The following is a 19,397-nucleotide window of genomic DNA, read 5'->3' on the forward strand; positions in this document are numbered from 1 at the left end:
CCACGCTGACTCCAGGGAGGTGTGAGCGCTCCTGCCACAGTCTCTCAGGAGCCATCTGTGAGTTATATTCCCTTCTTTGAGATCTATGCCCTTTTCTCTTCCTGAGATCCATTCTCTCTTTTTCTGCCTCCTTCTCCCTCTCATTCTGTCTTTCTCTGTCTTAATCTCTTGTATACATGTACACACCTTTTTACCCTGTCCCTAGAAATATATTATTGCTCAAACCAGCTAGTAGGATAAGCAGGTTAGACTGCATTTGCAAGTTTTTCAAGATTTCTTTAGAGTAGGCTTCACCTCAAATCATCCCTGATTACCCAGATTCCAAGTTAATCTCCACTGAAGTCCATTCATTTGTTTGCTTTATTTGATTGAGTGAGTCAGATTATTATGGGACTCACAGTTCAGTGTCTAAAGTTCCGGCTGTTTGTGCCCCAGTGCTTGCCCGGAGAAGAAGAGGGAGGGGCTGTCTAGACCCGTGGGCACCCACTGGGCCACTACTGCTGCCCTCCCTCTAAGGACTTCTGGTGTATCCTTTCTTGCAGCTGTTCTGGTTCCTGACATTTCAGCTCTAAATGTCTTCTAAGTATCTATCTTCTTGAAGGTAGGAAGTTACATTTTTCTTAGGACCAGAGCCCAAAGAGATTTCTAAATTCCACTGTTTCTGTTTTTGCAGTTCCTTATGTATAATCATACAGAGAATGGTGTCCACCAAAAATACCATTCCCACTGCCAGATAGAAAAGGACGTGAAACCAAACAGGAGTTGGTGTCTGGAGGCCTGAAAAAGAAAATGACAAAGAGAAGAAATGCTACTTAGAACCCAGAGGGATCTGGCTGAGAGTTCTGCTTGGGGGAGAAAGCTAGCTGACACCTGATATGCCTGTCCCCAGTGGAGGACTGGTCATTTCAGGGGGCAGAGAGGTGCTCTTCCTGGGTTATGTGGTGTAACAGACCGTGGGCAGCCTCCTCATTACAGCTTAACTGCTAGGGCCCTGTCAGTGGACTTCCTAGTTTCTGACATAAATGCTATTTCTATGCCATTTAATGCTTGAAATAAATTTGGGTTGAAGATAAACTTTTTTCCCCAGAGTCTTTGTTTTGGAGCTCACAGTTTCTGCACCCCAGCCAGATAGAGACACTTGGGCAAGTATTATGTGCAATCCACAAAATCCCCATCTCCCCAATTTACTATGTGAGCTCCTGGAAATAAGAATTGCACCCCAGTGTCTTCATATCCCCATACCATGACAATAGATGGGAAGAACTCAATATATTGCTGATCAGACTTTTGGGGTTGAGGGCAGGAATGAGGGGGAAGGAAGGAGAGAGGAGAGAAAATAGAAAATAAAGAAGGAAAGAAGGAAATAAATGAAGAAAGGAAAGGAAATGAAGTTTATGAGAATAGGGAAGTTATGAATCAAGAGTGAAGGGGTGCCTGGGTGGCTCAATCAGTTAAGTGTCTGACTTCGGCTCAGGGCATGATCTCACAGTCTGTGAGTTCAAGCCCCACCTCAGGCTCTGTGCTGACAGCTCAGAGCCTGGAGCCTGCTTTGGATTCTGTGTCTTCCTCTCTCTCTGCCTGTCCCCTGCTCACACTCTGTCTCTCAAAAATAAACAAACATTAAAAAGAAAGAGAGAGAGAGAGAGAGAGAGAGAGAGTGGAAAGGCCTGTTCATGGGTTTTTCCTGAGTGGGCCATGAAATCCCCTTAAACAGACCTCAGCCCCAAAGGAGAAAAGGGCACATCTTCCTCTGTGCCTGGCAATTCCCCTTATTCTCACTCACCAAGCACTTGAAGTTCCAACTCAGGGCTGTGCTTGACAATACTGCCATCTTCTGTGGTAGCCTCACACCAGTATAGCCCTGAATCTTCTCTTTTAGCAGTTAGTATCTGGTATCCAGAGGATGTGTTCCTGCTCATCAGGGTCTTGCTGCCCGTGTAGAAGGAGAAGTAAAGTTGCAAACCAGGTCTCTGTAGGAGCAACTTTGTTTCACAGCTCAGGTTGACCAGATGCCCCTCCAGGAGTGGTAACGACAAGGATGCTTTTAGCACTGGGGCCAGAAATAGCTCTAAAGAAAAAGTTGATGAGGACAGGGTTGCCTGCTTCAGTGTCAAGGTTCTTCTTACAGAAGATATACCCCCTTCCTTCTCGGGAACCCTGCTCCTGGAGAATGCATCCATGGACAATTTGTCCCACTTCCAGCAGAAAGGCATTCTTGGGGCTTCCTCATAGATATACTTACAGTTACCAGCTTCCTCATTTCCTACTGGGGAGAATACCTTCACACAGTCCATGCTTCCCTGAATAGCCATGTTACTGATTATATGACCGTGCCCTTTTGGTAATGGTTGCCCAGGAGTGGACACTGACCCCCACACTAGCCAGTTCAGTGACTCGTTGCTTGTGTTACTGCCTCAAAAGATAATCTGGGAAAATCCTCTCTTTCCCATAGGAATGAATTATTTTTCAGACAGAAAACAGTTGCTAGTAGTTAAGTGTACTAATATGAAAGAGTTACCACGAAGGCCATGTGCAAGCTGGAACAGAGGAAACTGCTTAGTTAGCAGATAGATGTTCAGAGAGAAGTAAAACCAGAGAGGCTTCATTGCCCCTGCCAGATAGAAAGTATAATCAAGTCCTAATGTCTTCATGGCTTCCATTTCTTTTTTTTTCTTTTTTTTTTTTTTGATGTTCATTTGTTTTTGACAGAGAGAGAGAGACAGAGCATGAGCAGGGGAGGGGCAGAGGGAGAGAGGGGGACACAGAATCCAAAGCAGGCTCCAGGCTCTAAGCTGTCAGCACAGAGCCGGACGTGGGGCTCAAACTCACAGACCGCGAGATCATGACCTGAGCTGAAGTCGGACGCTCAACCGACTGAGCCACCCAGGCACCCCATTCATGGCTTCCATTTCTATGGAGATTTTATGAGATTGCTTTGAGTTATTTTCTAATAACTCTCCCACCCATCTGGGGTGAGTCTATTCCTTGCACCTGAAACAAAATTGATGAAATAGATCCTTACTATGCCCTGGCCTTCACTTTAGGTCCTGGGATTATGGATGGGGTGCTGTGGTTTACTGGAAAGAGCAACACACAGACCTAGGAGACTTCAGTTCTGGTCCCGGCCCAGCCACTGGTCATTGCATGGCCTTCAGCGAGGCAGTTACCTCTCTGGAACTTAGTCTCTTCACTCACAAATTGAAGTGATGATTTATGATGGCCCTTAAAACTACAGCTCTATGACTATTCAGACACATACCTTTCACAGTGATAGAGACTCCTGGTGATGTGTAGCGATGCCTTCCCATGCCTGAGCAGTGATAGATGCCATTGTGACTCAGGCTGGTTTTCAGAATGGTGAATTCAGAATTCTGAGGAGAAAACTTAAAGGCCTTGTCATTTTGGTAGAAAACCACATTGTATACCGGCTTATTCTTCCATCCATGACACCTTAAGGTCAGAGGTTCCCCTTCTGTGAAGACTCTGCTTTGGACCTGGAGCAGTAGCCAATCTGGAAAATGTAGACCCAAAGTGTATGTATACAGTGGCAGAGGTACAAGGAGGCTTTCTTATCTTTTTCTCTTTATAACATTCCAACCTTATAACTCTGTTGAATTTGAGGCCTGTTGCCCATTCCTCAACTATCTTTAGCTTTGCTGGGAAGAAAAGTCTTTTCCAGCAGTTGTGCACACAGCCCCTTTTATATTCCCTTTCCAGATTTCAGAAGTTGGTTGGGACAAAAATAACTTACTCTATGTGGTAAGCAGAATTCTAAGATGAGTCTTAGGATGAGTCACACTCTTGTGTAATTCCCTTGACTGTGACTTTCAACAGAACATAGAAAAAGTTGTGGGGTGTCTCTTCCATGATGACGTTGCATTTTATGACTCTGTCTTAGCTGACTGGACCGAGAAGGTCTCCCACTGGCCTTAAAGAAGTGAGCTGCCATGTTGGGAGAGGGCCATAAGGGCAGGGGCCTGCCTCCAGAGCTGAGATCGGCCTCCACCTGACAGCCAGCAAAAAGATGGGGACATCATGTCTACCACATAAGGAACTGAATTCTGCCAATGACCATGTGAGCTTGGAAGAGTTGCAGGAAGGAACACACCCCAGTCAATACCCTGACTGCAGCCTCTGCAGACCACCCAACCAAGCTGTGCTGGGAGCCCTGACCCATGGAAAGATAATAAATGTATGCTGTTTTAAGCTGCTGTCTTTGCGGTAATTTGTTACACAGCAATGAAAAACTAATACACTCCAAGTCCTGAGCAAGTTATTAATGGGATCCCAGGTGCTAAGACAAACACACAGAACAGCAAACATATCCAGAAGAATATATGCTTCTAAATTGATAGAGGACACACACATCTGTGCAGATCAGTGATAGAGCTGGTAAAAACAAGCCCCACATCCAAGGAGCCTTCCCTTGTGATGCACACCTCTACACACAACTAAAGATGCTTCCTTTTTGGGGCGCCTGGGTGGCGCAGTCGGTTAAGCGTCCGACTTCAGCCAGGTCACGATCTCGCGGTCCGTGAGTTGGAGCCCCGCGTCAGGCTCTGGGCTGATGGCTCGGAGCCTGGAGCCTGTTTCCGATTCTGTGTCTCCCTCTCTCTCTGCCCCTCCCCCGTTCATGCTCTGTCTCTCTCTGTCCCAAAAAAAAAAAAAAAAAAAAAAAAAAACGTTGAAAAAAAGATGCTTCCTTTTTCTTTCCCTGGGGTAGGTGGTATGGCTAAATGAGGATGAGGTTCTTAAAGGACAAAAGAGAAGGGACAGTAGTGCTTTTTCCCCCTCCGGAACTTACCTAAGAATGAAAGGCAGACACTCCAGTGCTATATGTAGCATGTTTTTATAGTTTTGGATGCTGCCACAGGGTTTCTAAATATAATCAATACTCTTCCCTCCCTTATTCCCGTTCCTGGCAAAATGGTGCTCAAAGACTATACTGCCCAAACACACCAACCCTTTTGCTTTATACGTCCACAGATTTTAATATACCTCCATCAGAAACTGTCAAAAATACTAGTAATGATATAAAATATTCGAATGACACAATTAACAGAGTTGACTTTGTGGATTTATATAGAATGCTATAGCTTAGAGAAAATTCGTGTACTTTCCAAACACACATGCAACAGGTGCAAGCATGGACCACATATTAGGCCATAGGCAACTTTCAACAAATACTAAAGACCTGACATCATATTTAACATAAATTCTAACCAAAATGCCATAAAGTTAGAAAACGATAACAGAAGCCACCCTCCTAAAACACCTGTAAATAATTCATAAAGAAAAAGAAAAAAGAATACACGCATACTAATGAAAATTAAAAATATTTAGCCTTAAATGATCATGGGAGTATTATATATCAAAATTTGTAGGATGCAGCTTTTGGCAGACATTACCAATTTCCTACTCAGAAGCCATTCTCTCCATCCTCATTGCCTTGGAGCAGGATGGGGACACTCATTCTAAGCCATATAATTAGGACGTAGGTCCTCGACCAGCTGTATTTTTGTGATCTCACACACAGATTTAAATGAAGTGACTGCGAGCTAGGGTGACTGCAGTTGAATCCTCCACTGCTGATTAACTGTGGTAAAACATTTTTTTAATGTTTATTATTTATTTTTGAGAAAGAGGGACAGAGAGGGCACGAGTGGGGGAGGGGCAGAGAGAGGGAGACAGAGAATCCCAAGCAGACTCCACGCTGCCAGCTGGAACCCACGAACCATAAGGTCCAGACCTGAGCCAAAATTAAGAGCCAGATGCTTAACCGACTGAGCCACCCAGGTGCCCCTGTGGCAAAACATTTTTAAATAGGGTGTAGTGAGCACCAACCCAAAACCCTGATGTATTGTACTACAGGAAATGTAAGAACTTTTTTCACTGAAAAAAGAAAACAACATAGATAGTGGAAGGACAAGCCATAGAGTGGAAGATATTTGCAACACTTGAAAAAGGATCCATATCCAAAATACAGAGCTCCTACAAGTCCATAAGGAAAGACAACAATCCGGAAAAACTGGCAAAAAACCTTGACAGGTACTTTACAAAAGAGGACATCCAAAGAGACAATAAACATGAAGAATGCTCAGTATCATGAGTCATTAGTTTTAACGCAAATTAAAACTATGTGGTAACTGCTGCACATGCAACAGAACGGCTAAAATACACTGAATGTTGAGGAGGAGGAGGAGCAACCAGAACCCTCATGCACTGGTGGGGGTGTAATATGCTGTAATCACTTGTGAATACTAAAGCTGAATGAATATATGCACATTTTGTGACCTAGCAATTCCACATATGTGTACATATGTGCACCAAAAAACATGTATAAAAATGTTCACAGTGAGGGCGTCTGGCTGGCTCAGTCAGTGGAGTGTGCAACTCTTGACCTCAGGGTTGTTCGTTTGAGCCTCATGTTGATGTAGAGATTACTTAAAAAAAATAAATAAAATCTTTACCCCCAAAATGCCCACAGTGGTGCTATTTATAAGAAGCCCAAACTGGAAACAACCCAAGAATGCATCAATAGCATGAATTAATATGGAATATTGAATAGTAATGAGAACAAATGAATTGCAACTTTACAACATGTATGAATCTCACAATGAACATGAGAAAAAGCAGCCAAACACAAGAGTACATACCCGACCATATCGTATTCATTTATACGAAGAAGTTAAAGGACAGGCGAAAACCTATGGTGTTAGAAGTCATCATTGGGGGTAGTGACTAGAAATGGGCAAGAGGGGGGTCTTGGGGTGCCTGGGTGGCTCAGTAGGTTAGGCGACCAACTTCAGCTCAGGTCATGATCTCGCAGCTCCTGAGTTTGAGCCCCGCATCGGGCTCTGTGCTGACAGCTCAGAGCCTGGAGCCTGCTTCAGATTCTGTGTCTCCCTTTCTCTGACCCTCCCCCGTTCATGCGCTGTCTGTGTCTCAAAAATAAATAAACATTAAAAAAATTTTTAAAGAAATGGGCAAGAGGGAGTTTCTATGATTTTGGAAATGTTCTATTGTTCTGTGTGCTGTTTATTTGGTGAAAAGTCACTGAGGTGTACACTTAAGGTTTGTTGTATGTGTGTTATACTTCAATAAAAATTTACATTAAAATGTAAGAGATCCATAATATAATAATATATAATACAATGTTAAAAATGTAAGAGCTATTATTCTCAAGAAGTCACCAATGCTGGGGTTTCTGGAGTCTGTGCAGAGGTAAAGAAAAATGGCCTTTTCCCAGCCCTGCTTCATTTTTTGTCACTTGAACCACGAAACACCACTGCTTCTGCTTGAACTACACACAAAGTCTCTTGCTAAAACAGTTCTGTCGGCTTGCCTCACACCTGTAGCCTGGGATCTGATTCCCAGAATCCAAAGAGACTCATGAGGAACACCTAGCATTTCCTCTCACATTCCCAGTATTTTAAAACACATTTCCTCCAAAGGCAACCTAGTCCACATTAATCTAATTCTGCCCCCAGCATAAAGTTTTACATTATCAATTACACAGAAGTTTTACCTTTATGGTTTTGATTAACGAAAGAACACATTTGAATGATCTGTATTGACAATGAAACATTTTGCCCTAAAGAGTATTGCGGTTTCCATTTCTTAACAAATAGAAACCTTTTACAGATTTAAGTGGGTAGTGGGGTTTTTTTTCCCCCTTCTTCTATCCATCGTTGTTTAAAATGCTTCAAGTCTCACAGTAATTTCATGCCCAGAATATTATCTTACAGATATTCTATGAAATGTGTCCCAGACTATATGTATAGAGATGTGTATTGCAACATTGCTTGTAAAAACAAAAAACTGGAAACACAAGTTTAGTAAAAGGGAGAATGGCTAAATCAGTTACAGCACAGCCATACTGGCAGACATTTGAAAGTTCGTGGCAGATTGCTATGGATTTAAACAGACCTCCAAGGTATTTTAAGTGATGAAAGCAAGTGATAGGACAGTATATAGAGTAGTCTACCAACCACTTTTTTTTTTTTTTAAGTTTATATATATTAACAGTTTTGTTTCTACAGAAGGCGACTGTGGGACTAGGAGTTTGGGATGGGAAAGAGACTTCACTGTTCATCATTGTTCATTTCTCTGAATTCTTATTTACTATGTGCAGGCATAACTTTTTCAACAAAGTTACATAATTTTAAATAATAAAACCTTAGAGTCTAGGTTTTACTGGAGACACCCTGCTCACAGCTGTCCCAGTTGGTGTGCTGTTGGGGCACAGTTTAAGGACCCTAATGTGATTTTCTGAGTGTCTTGACTTAATTTCACCTGGTAGGCGCATAGACCTGAGACTCATACATACTCCAATAAATCAAACACATACATGTGGCATCCAGAAAGAAGAAAACACAAAGGAAGACCTTGTGATTTCCAGCTCTCCTGCTCCATGCCATACTTACCTCTGTGGATTTCCAGCCGTACTGGGTCACTTGGCACTGAGAGACCTGTCTGGCACCTGTATTCACCAGTGTCACTGACACTGGCAGCAGCGATTCTGTATCTGGGGGTCAAGGTCTGAAAGGCTGTGCCATTGAGAAACCACCGTGTAGAGCTGTTCCCAGGCAAATGGGGTCCCTCACACCATAAGGTTATGTTTTCCTCTTGAAATACACTGACCCATGGAGGCTGCAAGGCGATCACTGCCTTTGTAAGGTCTGCTTGGGGATAAGCAACAACAACAAACATGTGGAACAAAAGGAAAGTCTGAACAATTGGTAAGGTTTTATGGATAGCACAAGGACAAAATATGTATTTAGATGAGATGGAAAAATAAGCAAGTGGGATCCTATAAAAGCCAGCCATTGCAAGTGTCCAGACCCCATGCAGAGAGCTCTGTTCATGTTATTAAATCTGCATCTGGCTGTTGGAGATTTGGGGTTCCTGAGAAATGAATGACTAATTTATTAGTAAACTAAGGCAAGCTGATTGGGGCTGGTTCTCTTATACTCTGGGCTATACTGTCTCTGAGGGTTAATCTCAGGCCTTAATTAGCATCTGCATCAGAAACCAAGGCTCAAACTCCTCATTTCAAAGCCATTGGTACCTGTTTGGTTCTCTCTGAGAAGAAACCAAGCACTCAGCTTTTTCCTAAAAGGGACTGGTTTGGGAAAAACCTAGCAGAGCTACTTCTATGTTTTTGCAATTCTGGCCTTTTCCTGTTATTATGTACACACGTAGGCAATTCAGTTCAGAGGTCAAAGCTTTTGCAGAAAATCATAGAAACCTTAAAACCCAGCATTTTATCAAAATCATACCCTAAATATAGGGGATTTTACTTACTTTGTAATTCCCTCTTCTTTCTATCCTCTCCTGATACTCTCTTCTTCAGGATAACAAAACCCATGTGCAGGGATGTGGCAGAGGAAGAGAAATTGAGTTTAAGATTACTCACCCGCTTGTGCACCAGCTGGAACTGTAAGAGACCAAAGAACAGGGACATAAATTGGTCAGCGGGAGATGACAAGGAAGGGAGAATCAAGGAGACAAAACTAACGTAGACTCTGAGGGGCCAGGTTAAGTCTCTTGAGTCTTTCTCTATTCCCTTTCCCCAAATCAGGTGCTAGTGGCATTGAACAGCCTATAGATGGTTATTAATGAGGCTTTATTTTGACATAATGCTTCCAGGCCTAATGTTACCTCAAAGTCTCTCTTCCCATCCTTTTGATATAATAAGCATGAATAAACCATGGAAGCACAAATATGGTTGTCCCCATACTTATGAGTTCTAGCCTATGATACCAAAGGAAGACAAAAAGTCTTGAGTCCCCAAAGCCAGAGCTAGTACCCTTCTAGCTATCCCCTGTAAGCCCAACTTACCCCAAAGAAGCAGAGCCGTCAAGAGCCACATGTTATTTCCAAGCTGATGGGAACAGTGAAGTCTGTAACATGCAAGAGTTTCTGCTGGAAGCTCTGAAGCCAAGATTAGAAAAGAGGAAGGAAACTGCTTCTTCTGACCACTTTCATCACACTCCTTTTCTGGGAAATACATCCTTAATTCTTGAGTCATTCTCTCCTTGTTCTCAAACTTCGTAGCCTATCTCCCTTAGTTTGAAACTCTGGGTTTGGGGTTTATGAAACTCTCGGAATTCAAGGGAAAGACTAAAGTTTTTATTGATATTCTATTCTGACTGTATTCTCCCTTTACTAATTATTTGAGTCTAAAATATGGCAAATCCTCATTTCTATTTTTTTAAATCTTTATTTATTTTTGAGAGAGAGAGAGAGAGAGAGACAGAGTGCGAGCAGGGGAGAGTCAGAGAGAGAGGGAGACACAGAATCCCAAGCAGGCTCCGGGCTCTGAGCTGTCAGCACAGAGCCCAATGCGGGGCCCAAACTCAAGAACCATGAGATCATGACCTGAGCCGAAGTCAGATGCTCAACCGACTGAGCCATCCAGGCACCCCAGCAAACCCTCATTTCTAAAATTGCTCCAAAGACTGGCCAGTGCCTCTAAAACTATCATTTGAATCCAGATTATTCTATATCGACCTGTATGTGACCCGTGATGAGTAACTCATTTATAAGAGCTCCCCTACTACAGGCCAGCCTCTATTCCTCTGGGAATACATGCAGGATCAATGTCCCATTTTTATTTTTTTAAAGCCACTCCCTGAGAGACATTATGAATTTGGAGTGTTTATCTTGGCTACATCAAAGAAAATTAACTGTTTAATGTAAATGCTGTAGAGAAGAAAAATAACTCACATACATGAATGCAAATGTCCCTAACAGGGGAGCTTCAGAGTATGGGGAGAAGCTCTATGCTATCAAAATGAGTTGGTTCCTAAGGCAGAGTTGTTTAGATATAGAGGGATTTTTAGGTATTCTATTCAGAAAGAAAGAAAACTAAACAGAAACTAGAATGTGTCCAATGAGTGCAAACACGGACTTGGGTAGCAATCTCACCAACAGAGAATTAAAATGATGACAAATAATGCTGTAGATTCCATTACTGGCCCCAATTTCTCCCCCTTCCTCAATCAGCACTGCCTCCACAGCCCCATGAGAGGCTAAGGATACTTCTTTGACCTTTGGCTTTGGCTCATCCACATGACTTTCGGTGCCTAATGAAATGTGGATAGAAACAGCATTGTGTTCATTCTGAAACCCCCTGTGCTTCTGTGATTGTCACAACGAGAACACATTCTGACTAGCCAGCTATGTTGTGAGGCAGAGCTGTCCTGGCCATCATAGCCTGAAGTAGAGTTGCCCAAACTGGCCTGCAAACTTTGAAAAATAAAGGCATACTATCATTTGCCACTGATTTTTTGAGATTATTATAGAGCAATAGCTGACTGACACAATTAAAAGCAAGGAAGAAAGGTCTAGGGGGTCCCAGTTCACTGAAACTTACATCCAAAGCCTATATTCATAATTATTACACTATTTTATCTCCAGTTTTCCACTGTGTAGATGTTTCATAATTTCACCACCTCTCTTAATGGGCATGGAGGTTATTTCCAATGTTCTACTGTTATCACCAGCACTGCAATGAATAGTCTAGTACCTATCTTTTATTATTTTCAGAGGACACATTCCTAGAACCAACATTGCTCAGTCCAAAGAAAAGTACATTTTTTTCTTTAGATAGATGTTGTCTGATTATCTGCTATCATTATCATCATTGCATATATTTATAGACTATTATGTGCCAGCCAAATATGCTTGCTATATCTTTTCTTATTTACCCCTCACAACAAACTATGAGTAGACACTCTCGTCTCAATTTTGCAAGTGAGGAAACTAGGGGTACCTGGGTGGCTCTGTCAGTTAAGCCTCTGACTCTGGCTCGGGTCCTGATCTCACAGCTCATGAGCCAAAGCCCCATGTTGGGCTCTGTGCTGACAATTCAGAGCCTGGAGCTGGCTTCAGATTCTGTGTCTCTCTTTCTGTTCCTCCTCTACTCACACGGTCTCTTTCTCAAAATATATCTCAAAATAAATAAACATTTTTTTTAATGAGGAAACTAATCAATTTCTTTTGTGTCTTTTTTATAGATATTCATATGATCTTCTAATGTTTATTTCTTCCTTTCTGATCCTTATATGGTTATGTTTCCAAAGGATTTGAGTATATATATTTTTTTCAGGAAATAATGCTTTATTTCTTAGTTTGCTAAATCACAAATGGATGTTAAATTTTACTGAAAGCTTTTACTCTATAAATTGAGACAATGTGCTTTTTCTCCTTAAATTTGCTAATGTGGCTAATTATATTTATAGATTTACTATTATTAAAAATACTCTTATATTCCTGGAATGCCTGGGTGGCTCAGTTGGTTGAGCTTCTGACTTTGGCTCAGGTCATAATCTCATGGCTGGTGGGTTTGAGCCCCCTGTCGGGCTCTGTTGTGACAGCTCAGAGCCTGGAGCCTGCCTTGAATTCTGTGTCTCCCTCTCTCTCTGCCCCACCGCCCACTTGCACTCTGTCTCTGTCTCTCAAAATAAATAAACGTTAAAAAAATACTCTTACATTCCTGAGTAAATCTAATTTCAGCATGATTTATTCTATATTTTTAGATATTAATGAATTTGGCTGCCAGTGATTTGTACTTGAGATTTCTGCATTTACATTCATCATAAATTGCACCAGAAGTTTGTCAACACTATTAGTCTTTTCAAAGAACCAACTTGAGATTTTGTAAATTTACTTATTGTATCTTGATTTTTCTATTTTAATTATTTTTTCATTTGTTTATTTATTTATTTATTTATTTATTTATTTATTTATTTATTTTTGAGAGAGAGAGAGAGAGACAGAGCATGTGCATGTGTGTGCAAGTGGGAGCAGGGGAGTAACAGAGAGAGAGAAGAAGAGAGAATCTCAAGCAGACCCCATGCCCAGTATGGAGCCAACACAGGGCTTGGCTCAGTCTCAGGGCTGTGAGATCATGACCTGAGCTGAAACCAAGAGGCAGGTTTAACTGACTGAGCCACCCAGGCACCCCTGCTCTTATCTTTATTATCTTCTTTCTCCTCCTTTCTTTGGGTTTATTTTGTCCTTTTACTAATTTTAAGTCTTATGCTAAAGCTATTAATTTCAGCCTTCACTTTTTTTATAATTTATTTTTTAATTTTACATCCAAGTTAGTTAGCATATAGTGCAACAATGATTTTAGGAGCAGATTCCTTAATGCCCCTTACCCATTTAGCCCATCCCCCCTTCCCACAACCCCTCCAGTAACCCTCTGTTTGTTCTTTATATTTAAGAGTCTCTTATGTTTTAGTCCCCCTCCCTGTGTTTATATTATTTTTGTTTCCCTTACCTTATGTTCATCTGTTTTGTTTCTTAAAGTCCTTATATGAGTGAAGCCATATGATATTTGTCTTTCTCTAATTTTGCTTAGCATAATACCCTCTAGTTCCATCCATGTATTTGTAAAAGGCAAGATTTCATTCTTTTTGACTGCCAAAATATATATACCACATTGTATATATATACCACATCTTCTTTATCCATTCATCCATCGATGGACATTTGGGCTTTTCCATACTTTGGCTATTGTTGATAGTGCTGCTACAAACATTGGGGTGCATGCGTCCCTTTGAAACAGTATACCTGCATCCCTTGGATAAATACCTAGTAGTGCAATTGCTGGGTTGTAGGGTAGTTCTGTTTTTAACTTTTTGAGGCACCTCCATACTGTTTTCCAGAGTAGCTGCACCAGTTTGCATTCCCACCAGCAGTGCAAAAGAGATCCCATTTCTCTACATCCTCGCCAACATCTGTTGTTGCATGAACTGTTCATTTTAGCCATTCTGACAGGTGTGAGGTGGTATCTCAGTGTGGTTTTGATTTGTATTTCCCTGATGATGAGTGATGTGGAGAATTTTTTCATGGGTCAGTTGGCCATCTAGATGTCTTCTTTGGAGAAGTGTCTATTCATGTCTTTTGCCCATTTCTTCACTGGATTATTTGTTTTCTGGGTGTTGAGTTTGATAAGTTCTTTATAGATTTTGGATGCTAACCCTTTATCTGATATGTCATTTGCAAATATCTTCTCCCATTCTGTTGGTTGCCTTTTAGTTTTGCTGACTGTTTCCTTTGCTGTGCAGAAGCTTTTATTTTGATGAGGTCCCAATAGTTCATTTTTGCTTTCGTTTCCCTTGCCTCTGGAGACATGTTGAGTAAGAAGCTGTTGCAGCTGAGGTCAAAGAGATTTTTGCCTGCTTTCTCCTCGAGGATTTTGATGGCTTCCTGTCTTACATTTAGGTCTTTCATCCATTTTGAGTTTGTTTTTGTGTATGGTATAAGAAAGTGGTCCAGGTTCATTTTTCTGCACGTCTCTGTCCAGTTTCCCAACACCATTTGCTGAAGAGACTATCTTTATTTCATTGGATATTCTTTCCTGCTTTGTCAAAGATTAGTTGTCCATACATTTGTGGGTCCATTTGTGGGCTCTCTACTCTGTTCCATTGATCTGAGTGTCTGTTTTTGTGCCAGTACCATACTGTCTTGATGATTACAACTTTGTAATACAGCTTGAAGTCCGGGATTGTGATGCCTCCAGCTTTGGTTTTCTTTTTAAGATTGCTTTGGCTATTCAGGGTCTTTTCTGGTTCCATGAAAATTTTAGGGTTGTTTGTTCTAGCTCTGTGAAGAATGCTGGAGTTAGTTTGATAGGGATTGCTAGCCTCACACTTAATATAAAAGTATAAGAGTTTCTTTTTATTGTAATTACTGCTATTTTTGCTGCATTTCATAACTTTGGACTCATGATATTTTCATTACCAATTACTGATAAATTTTAAAATTTCCTTGACTTTTTATATGGAGTTTTTTTCTTCTATATGCCGTTTTTCTTTTTCCATTTCCCTCTTCTCATGGTTTAGAATTTTCACATGCTATTTCTATTCTTTACTGATTCTCCTAAAAGTATACCATGCATATTTTATATAAGAAATTATAAAGATCATCACCAGGATGAAAACTCAAAGAAAAATCCTTTCACCAACTTCATGCTCTAGGCAGTAGCAAAAACATATTACCAAAACTCATTGTTATGGAATTCTAATGTATAGAAGGTTTCCTATAGAAGCTTCCTATAGGAGCTTCCTATAGGAGCTTTATTGTATCACTTTTTCCCTCAGACTATTTCAACTTAATGCAAATCGAAGATGTTATCTGCATACTATCAAAACTTTCAACATTCTATGCAAAAGAAATGACCTCCTTAATGACAACAGAATCCAGAATTTCTCAGAACTTTACTATTGGTGATACTATTGGTGGTGGTGATTCCTTAATATTCTGAGGAATTAGTGAAGAATGATGGTGATATTTTCCTTGCAGTAACCTATGAGAGGAGACAGACTGGAGTAGTGGTAAGGAACTACAAATGAAATTGATGTCTGAAGATCATTTTATGATGCAATACTACTTCACCTATGCTTTAAGCCAGAGCAAATTTATTTTTCATTTTGGTAGCTCTATTACTGGAGGCTCTCTGCGGTCTATGGGTCAAGTAAGGCAAGAATTTCCCTCCTACACAGGACATGAGGGGTGAATGGCATAATTTCAGTTGTTCTATCAATTTCTCTATCTCCTAAGAGAACAATCCTCCTTTCCTGATTCCCAATCCATATACTTAATTGTGTCTGATGTCTCTGGAGACTACTTTCCACCTAAATATTGAGACTACAGGGGCGCCTGGGTGGCGCAGTAGGTTAAGCGTCCGACTTCAGCCAGGTCACGATCTCGCGGTCCGTGAATTCGAGTCCCGCGTCGGGCTCTGGGCTGATGGCTCGGAGCCTGGAGCCTGTTTCCGATTCTGTGTCTCCCTCTCTCTCTGCCCCTCCCCCGTTCATGCTCTGTCTCTCTCTGTCCCAAAAATAAATAAAAAACGTTGAAAAAAAAATTTAAAAAATAAATAAATAAATAAATATTGAGACTACAATACTAAAACCAGCTAGATATAGATATAGATATAGATACCTATATATAGATCTATCTATCTATATAGATAGGTAGATATCTATAGATATAGATATATATAGATATAGGTACATAGATATATATCTATAGACAGATAGATAGATAGATATCTATACACATATAGATATATATTTGGGGGATATCATTTTTGAAGCAGGAAATGAGATGACCATTCAAATAGGAAAGAATGGTAATGACCATTCCCAGATTCAACATTAAATCATGGACAGACCTGTTATATGGGCTTTGTCATGGTCAGGAGTGCCAGAAATTAGGTTTCTTGGGTCCTCTCAGTCTAATATATTCTTACAGTTGGAAAGGATCCCAGGATTATCCTGCTGTAGGGTCATCACCAAAAGCATCTCTCGGATAAAAACCAATGGAGAATTTTTCTGTTGCTTGCCTGAAATCCTAAGTCGATCTTATACTTTTATAGTCATTTGACAGCAAAACCACTTTCTTGTACTGATTCAGCTTCTGTTTATTTAAATCTTTACTCCTGTCACTTGTAGGCACTTGATGGAACAAGTGCTATGACATGGGGAAGCTGTAGGTAGGTGGGCAAGGGGGTCCTATATAGTTGGTTAGGAGGGCATATTTGGCTTTCTTCTGGTTGGTCTCATTGGAAGCATGAACAAAAACTAGGGAAGCTGTCTTATTAATCAAATCTCACAATTGGGGCCAATTTTTACCGGGCTTATTGTTTCACTTCTTGAACTGTTTGCTGGAGACAACATTTTGACTTTCTACAACTATGACTTGTAGACTGACTATGACTTATAGGTTGACTTCTTGGGCTAGTTAGTATAAATAACAGATTGGTCTTCAGGGCTGGCTGCTGCAGATTGTGGCTCAGAATTCTATTTTTATATATGGTCTGGCCATCATCCCACTTACATATTCAGTCTCTCATCTAGCATTTACTATAATCATACCTTTCTTCCCATCACTTTCCTGAAACTGCTCTTGTCAAGGCTGCCAAAAATTAATTTTGCTAAACCCAATGGTCAACTCTGACCCTCATTTAATCTAATCTATCAACATTTTACAGTTGATCCTTTCCTCTTCCTGGAAACATTTTCTTCCCTTGGCGAGGGAAAAAAAGAAATTCTGAAATGAAATAAAAATAGCTAAAATTAAGAACTCAGTGGAAGATTTCACAGCTGAAGAGAAAAATCACAGCTGAGGAGAAAAATAGTAAGGCAGAATACGGGGAAGGAGAAAAATTCAAAATGTAGGGCAAGAAAAAAAATGTAACATTAAACACACAAACAAAAAATAGGAAAAATAGAGTGAGGAAGTATACCTTGAATTTTGGTTAGAGCCTTGGAAGGAGAAGAGACAGAAAACAAGGCAAAGGCAATATTTGAAGAAGCAATGTTTGAGAGTTTTCCAGACAATGTGAAAGACACAAATCAGCAGATTCCAGAAGGCCAACCAATCCCATGCAAGGTGAGTAAAGGGACACCAGTACTAGAGAAATCAAAGTAAAACTGCAGAAAATAAAAAAAAAAGACAAAAATTGTTTTATATATGTATCTATCTATATATAAATACACACACACACACACACACACACATTACATTCAAAACAGCAGCAGTCAGACCGTTGACTGACTTCTGAAAAACAAAAATCAAATGCAAATATCCTTTATGTTCTGAAAGACAGTTAACTGCCTTCTAGACTTACATACTTAATAAAAATAGTCTTCACTAATTAAAGTAAACACAGAAGAAAAAAAAACCTGAAATAGTTCTTCACAAGCAGACTAACACAAAAGAAATTTCTAAATGATGTTTCTCAGGCAGAAGAAAAATTATTCCACATGGAAAGACACACACAGAAAGAAACAAAGAGAAAGGATAGCCATAAATACATGGATAAATCTAACACTAATCGTATAAAAATGTGTAAATTGTCTTCGGAACTTAATACTCAGAACTATAATAAAGGATAACAGCATATATGTAGATGAGACTAAATAGAATAAAAGTATTCAAATGTCTATATACTGTTCAGGATGAGGGAAATGGAATAATTATTATTATGCTTGATACATTAAGGACTAAAATTAACCAAAAAAAGAAAAAGAATTAAAGATTAAGATTGTAATTTCTAAATTAATCACTGAAAGAATAGAAGCAAAGTGAAATACAATGAAAAACAGAAGGAAAAATGGAAGCAAAGTATATAAAACAATAAAAAAGTTATAATAGTTTAAAAGATAACTAATCCAAAGAGAGAGAGAGAGAAAGAAGAACATGGAACAAGGAGGACAAATAGAACAAATAAAGATAGGTTTAAAATTAATTATATCAGCAATTATATTAAAGGTAAGTAGACCAAATTATTCAGTAAAAAATAAATATTGCTAGACTTAATTTAAAAAAAAACTATAAATATGCTGTATTCAAGAGACATGGCAAAACCATAATGTGATAGGTTGAAAACAAAAGGAGAGAAGAGGAGCGTTACTACATACATTAACCAAAAGATAGCTACATTAATAGACTTTAAGGCAAAAAGCATGACTTCAGTAAATATCTCTAGTGAATATAACTATCCATTTTTAACTGCTTTTAACGCTATTTTGTTATCATGGGTAATGATATGTAGATTAATCTCCAAGAGCCATTTTGTTAGACAAAGAGCTTTGATATTTTCTTCTTCACCCTCCAACTGTAAAGGTACAATAAACTAATAAATCTTTAAAAATACCTTATCTTTCAATTTGTGTGTGATTACTGTCATGTTTTAATTTAGGAAAATTCCCTGGCACTGAAGTCAGAACTGCTTCATAGGTGAATGCTCAGTTACTAACTGCCTGGCGTCAAGGGAGACCGCAAGAAAGAACCCAGGATGACACTGCCTCTGGCGTGGGGGATGGATAGATGGTGGTGCCAAATTCCTTGCCAGCCTTGCCCAGTTTTCTGCTGCTCTTTTGTCTCTGCCTCCCACAGTGTATCAAATGCTCATCTATGTGGCTCCTCTGATGCCAACTGCTTCCCTCATCACTGGGCCAAGAGCAGGAGGTATTTGGTCTGGAACAGTCTTCCACCACCCTATCAAACTTCCAACATTGTCCCCCAACCTCCACCCCCTTAGTTTTGCCTTTTCAGAACACCAAAACTGGGGATGGCCATTTCTGTCCTACTTGTTTTGGTATCCCCGAAATTACTGTGTTTCCTATGAATGTAGCAAAGAAACAGAGGTTGATACGGTCCTGCACTTTCAGCCTTCTGGAGCTGCCATTTTGGACAGAGTAGAGATAAGCTGGACATGCTTCTGCTTTGGCAATTATCCACATTATCACTTGATGTGATTTCATTTGTGAAGAGTGGTCAATCAGGGTGTTCAGCTGTTAACTGAGTGGTCAGCTGTTAAAGTTGGATTGGCTCTAGCACTTCCTAGCACTTCGCCCACTCTTCAGTTTCTC

The 19,397-nt window shown here is 40.2% G+C and overlaps 1 protein-coding gene and 1 long non-coding RNA gene across 2 annotated transcripts; one reads left to right on the forward strand and one right to left on the reverse strand.

Moving 5' to 3' along the window:
* Nucleotides 1–342: 342 nt before the first annotated feature.
* On the reverse strand, nucleotides 343–8,727 carry FCGR1A (Fc gamma receptor Ia). Its single transcript, XM_058715982.1, is given in 5 exon segments — nucleotides 343–569; nucleotides 572–777; nucleotides 1,784–2,068; nucleotides 3,260–3,511; nucleotides 8,427–8,727. Coding segments are annotated over 5 exon segments (1,104 nt in total). The 5' UTR covers nucleotides 8,713–8,727; the 3' UTR covers nucleotides 343–494.
* LOC131504043 (uncharacterized) lies at nucleotides 3,420–4,206 on the forward strand. The gene is made up of 2 exons (XR_009257741.1): nucleotides 3,420–3,533; nucleotides 3,899–4,206. It is a non-coding gene; the product is annotated as an uncharacterized LOC131504043 (long non-coding RNA).
* Nucleotides 8,728–19,397: the final 10,670 nt, after the last annotated feature.

Source organism: Neofelis nebulosa, chromosome 2 (genome assembly GCF_028018385.1).
Source record: "Neofelis nebulosa isolate mNeoNeb1 chromosome 2, mNeoNeb1.pri, whole genome shotgun sequence".
Taxonomy (NCBI): domain Eukaryota; kingdom Metazoa; phylum Chordata; class Mammalia; order Carnivora; family Felidae; genus Neofelis; species Neofelis nebulosa.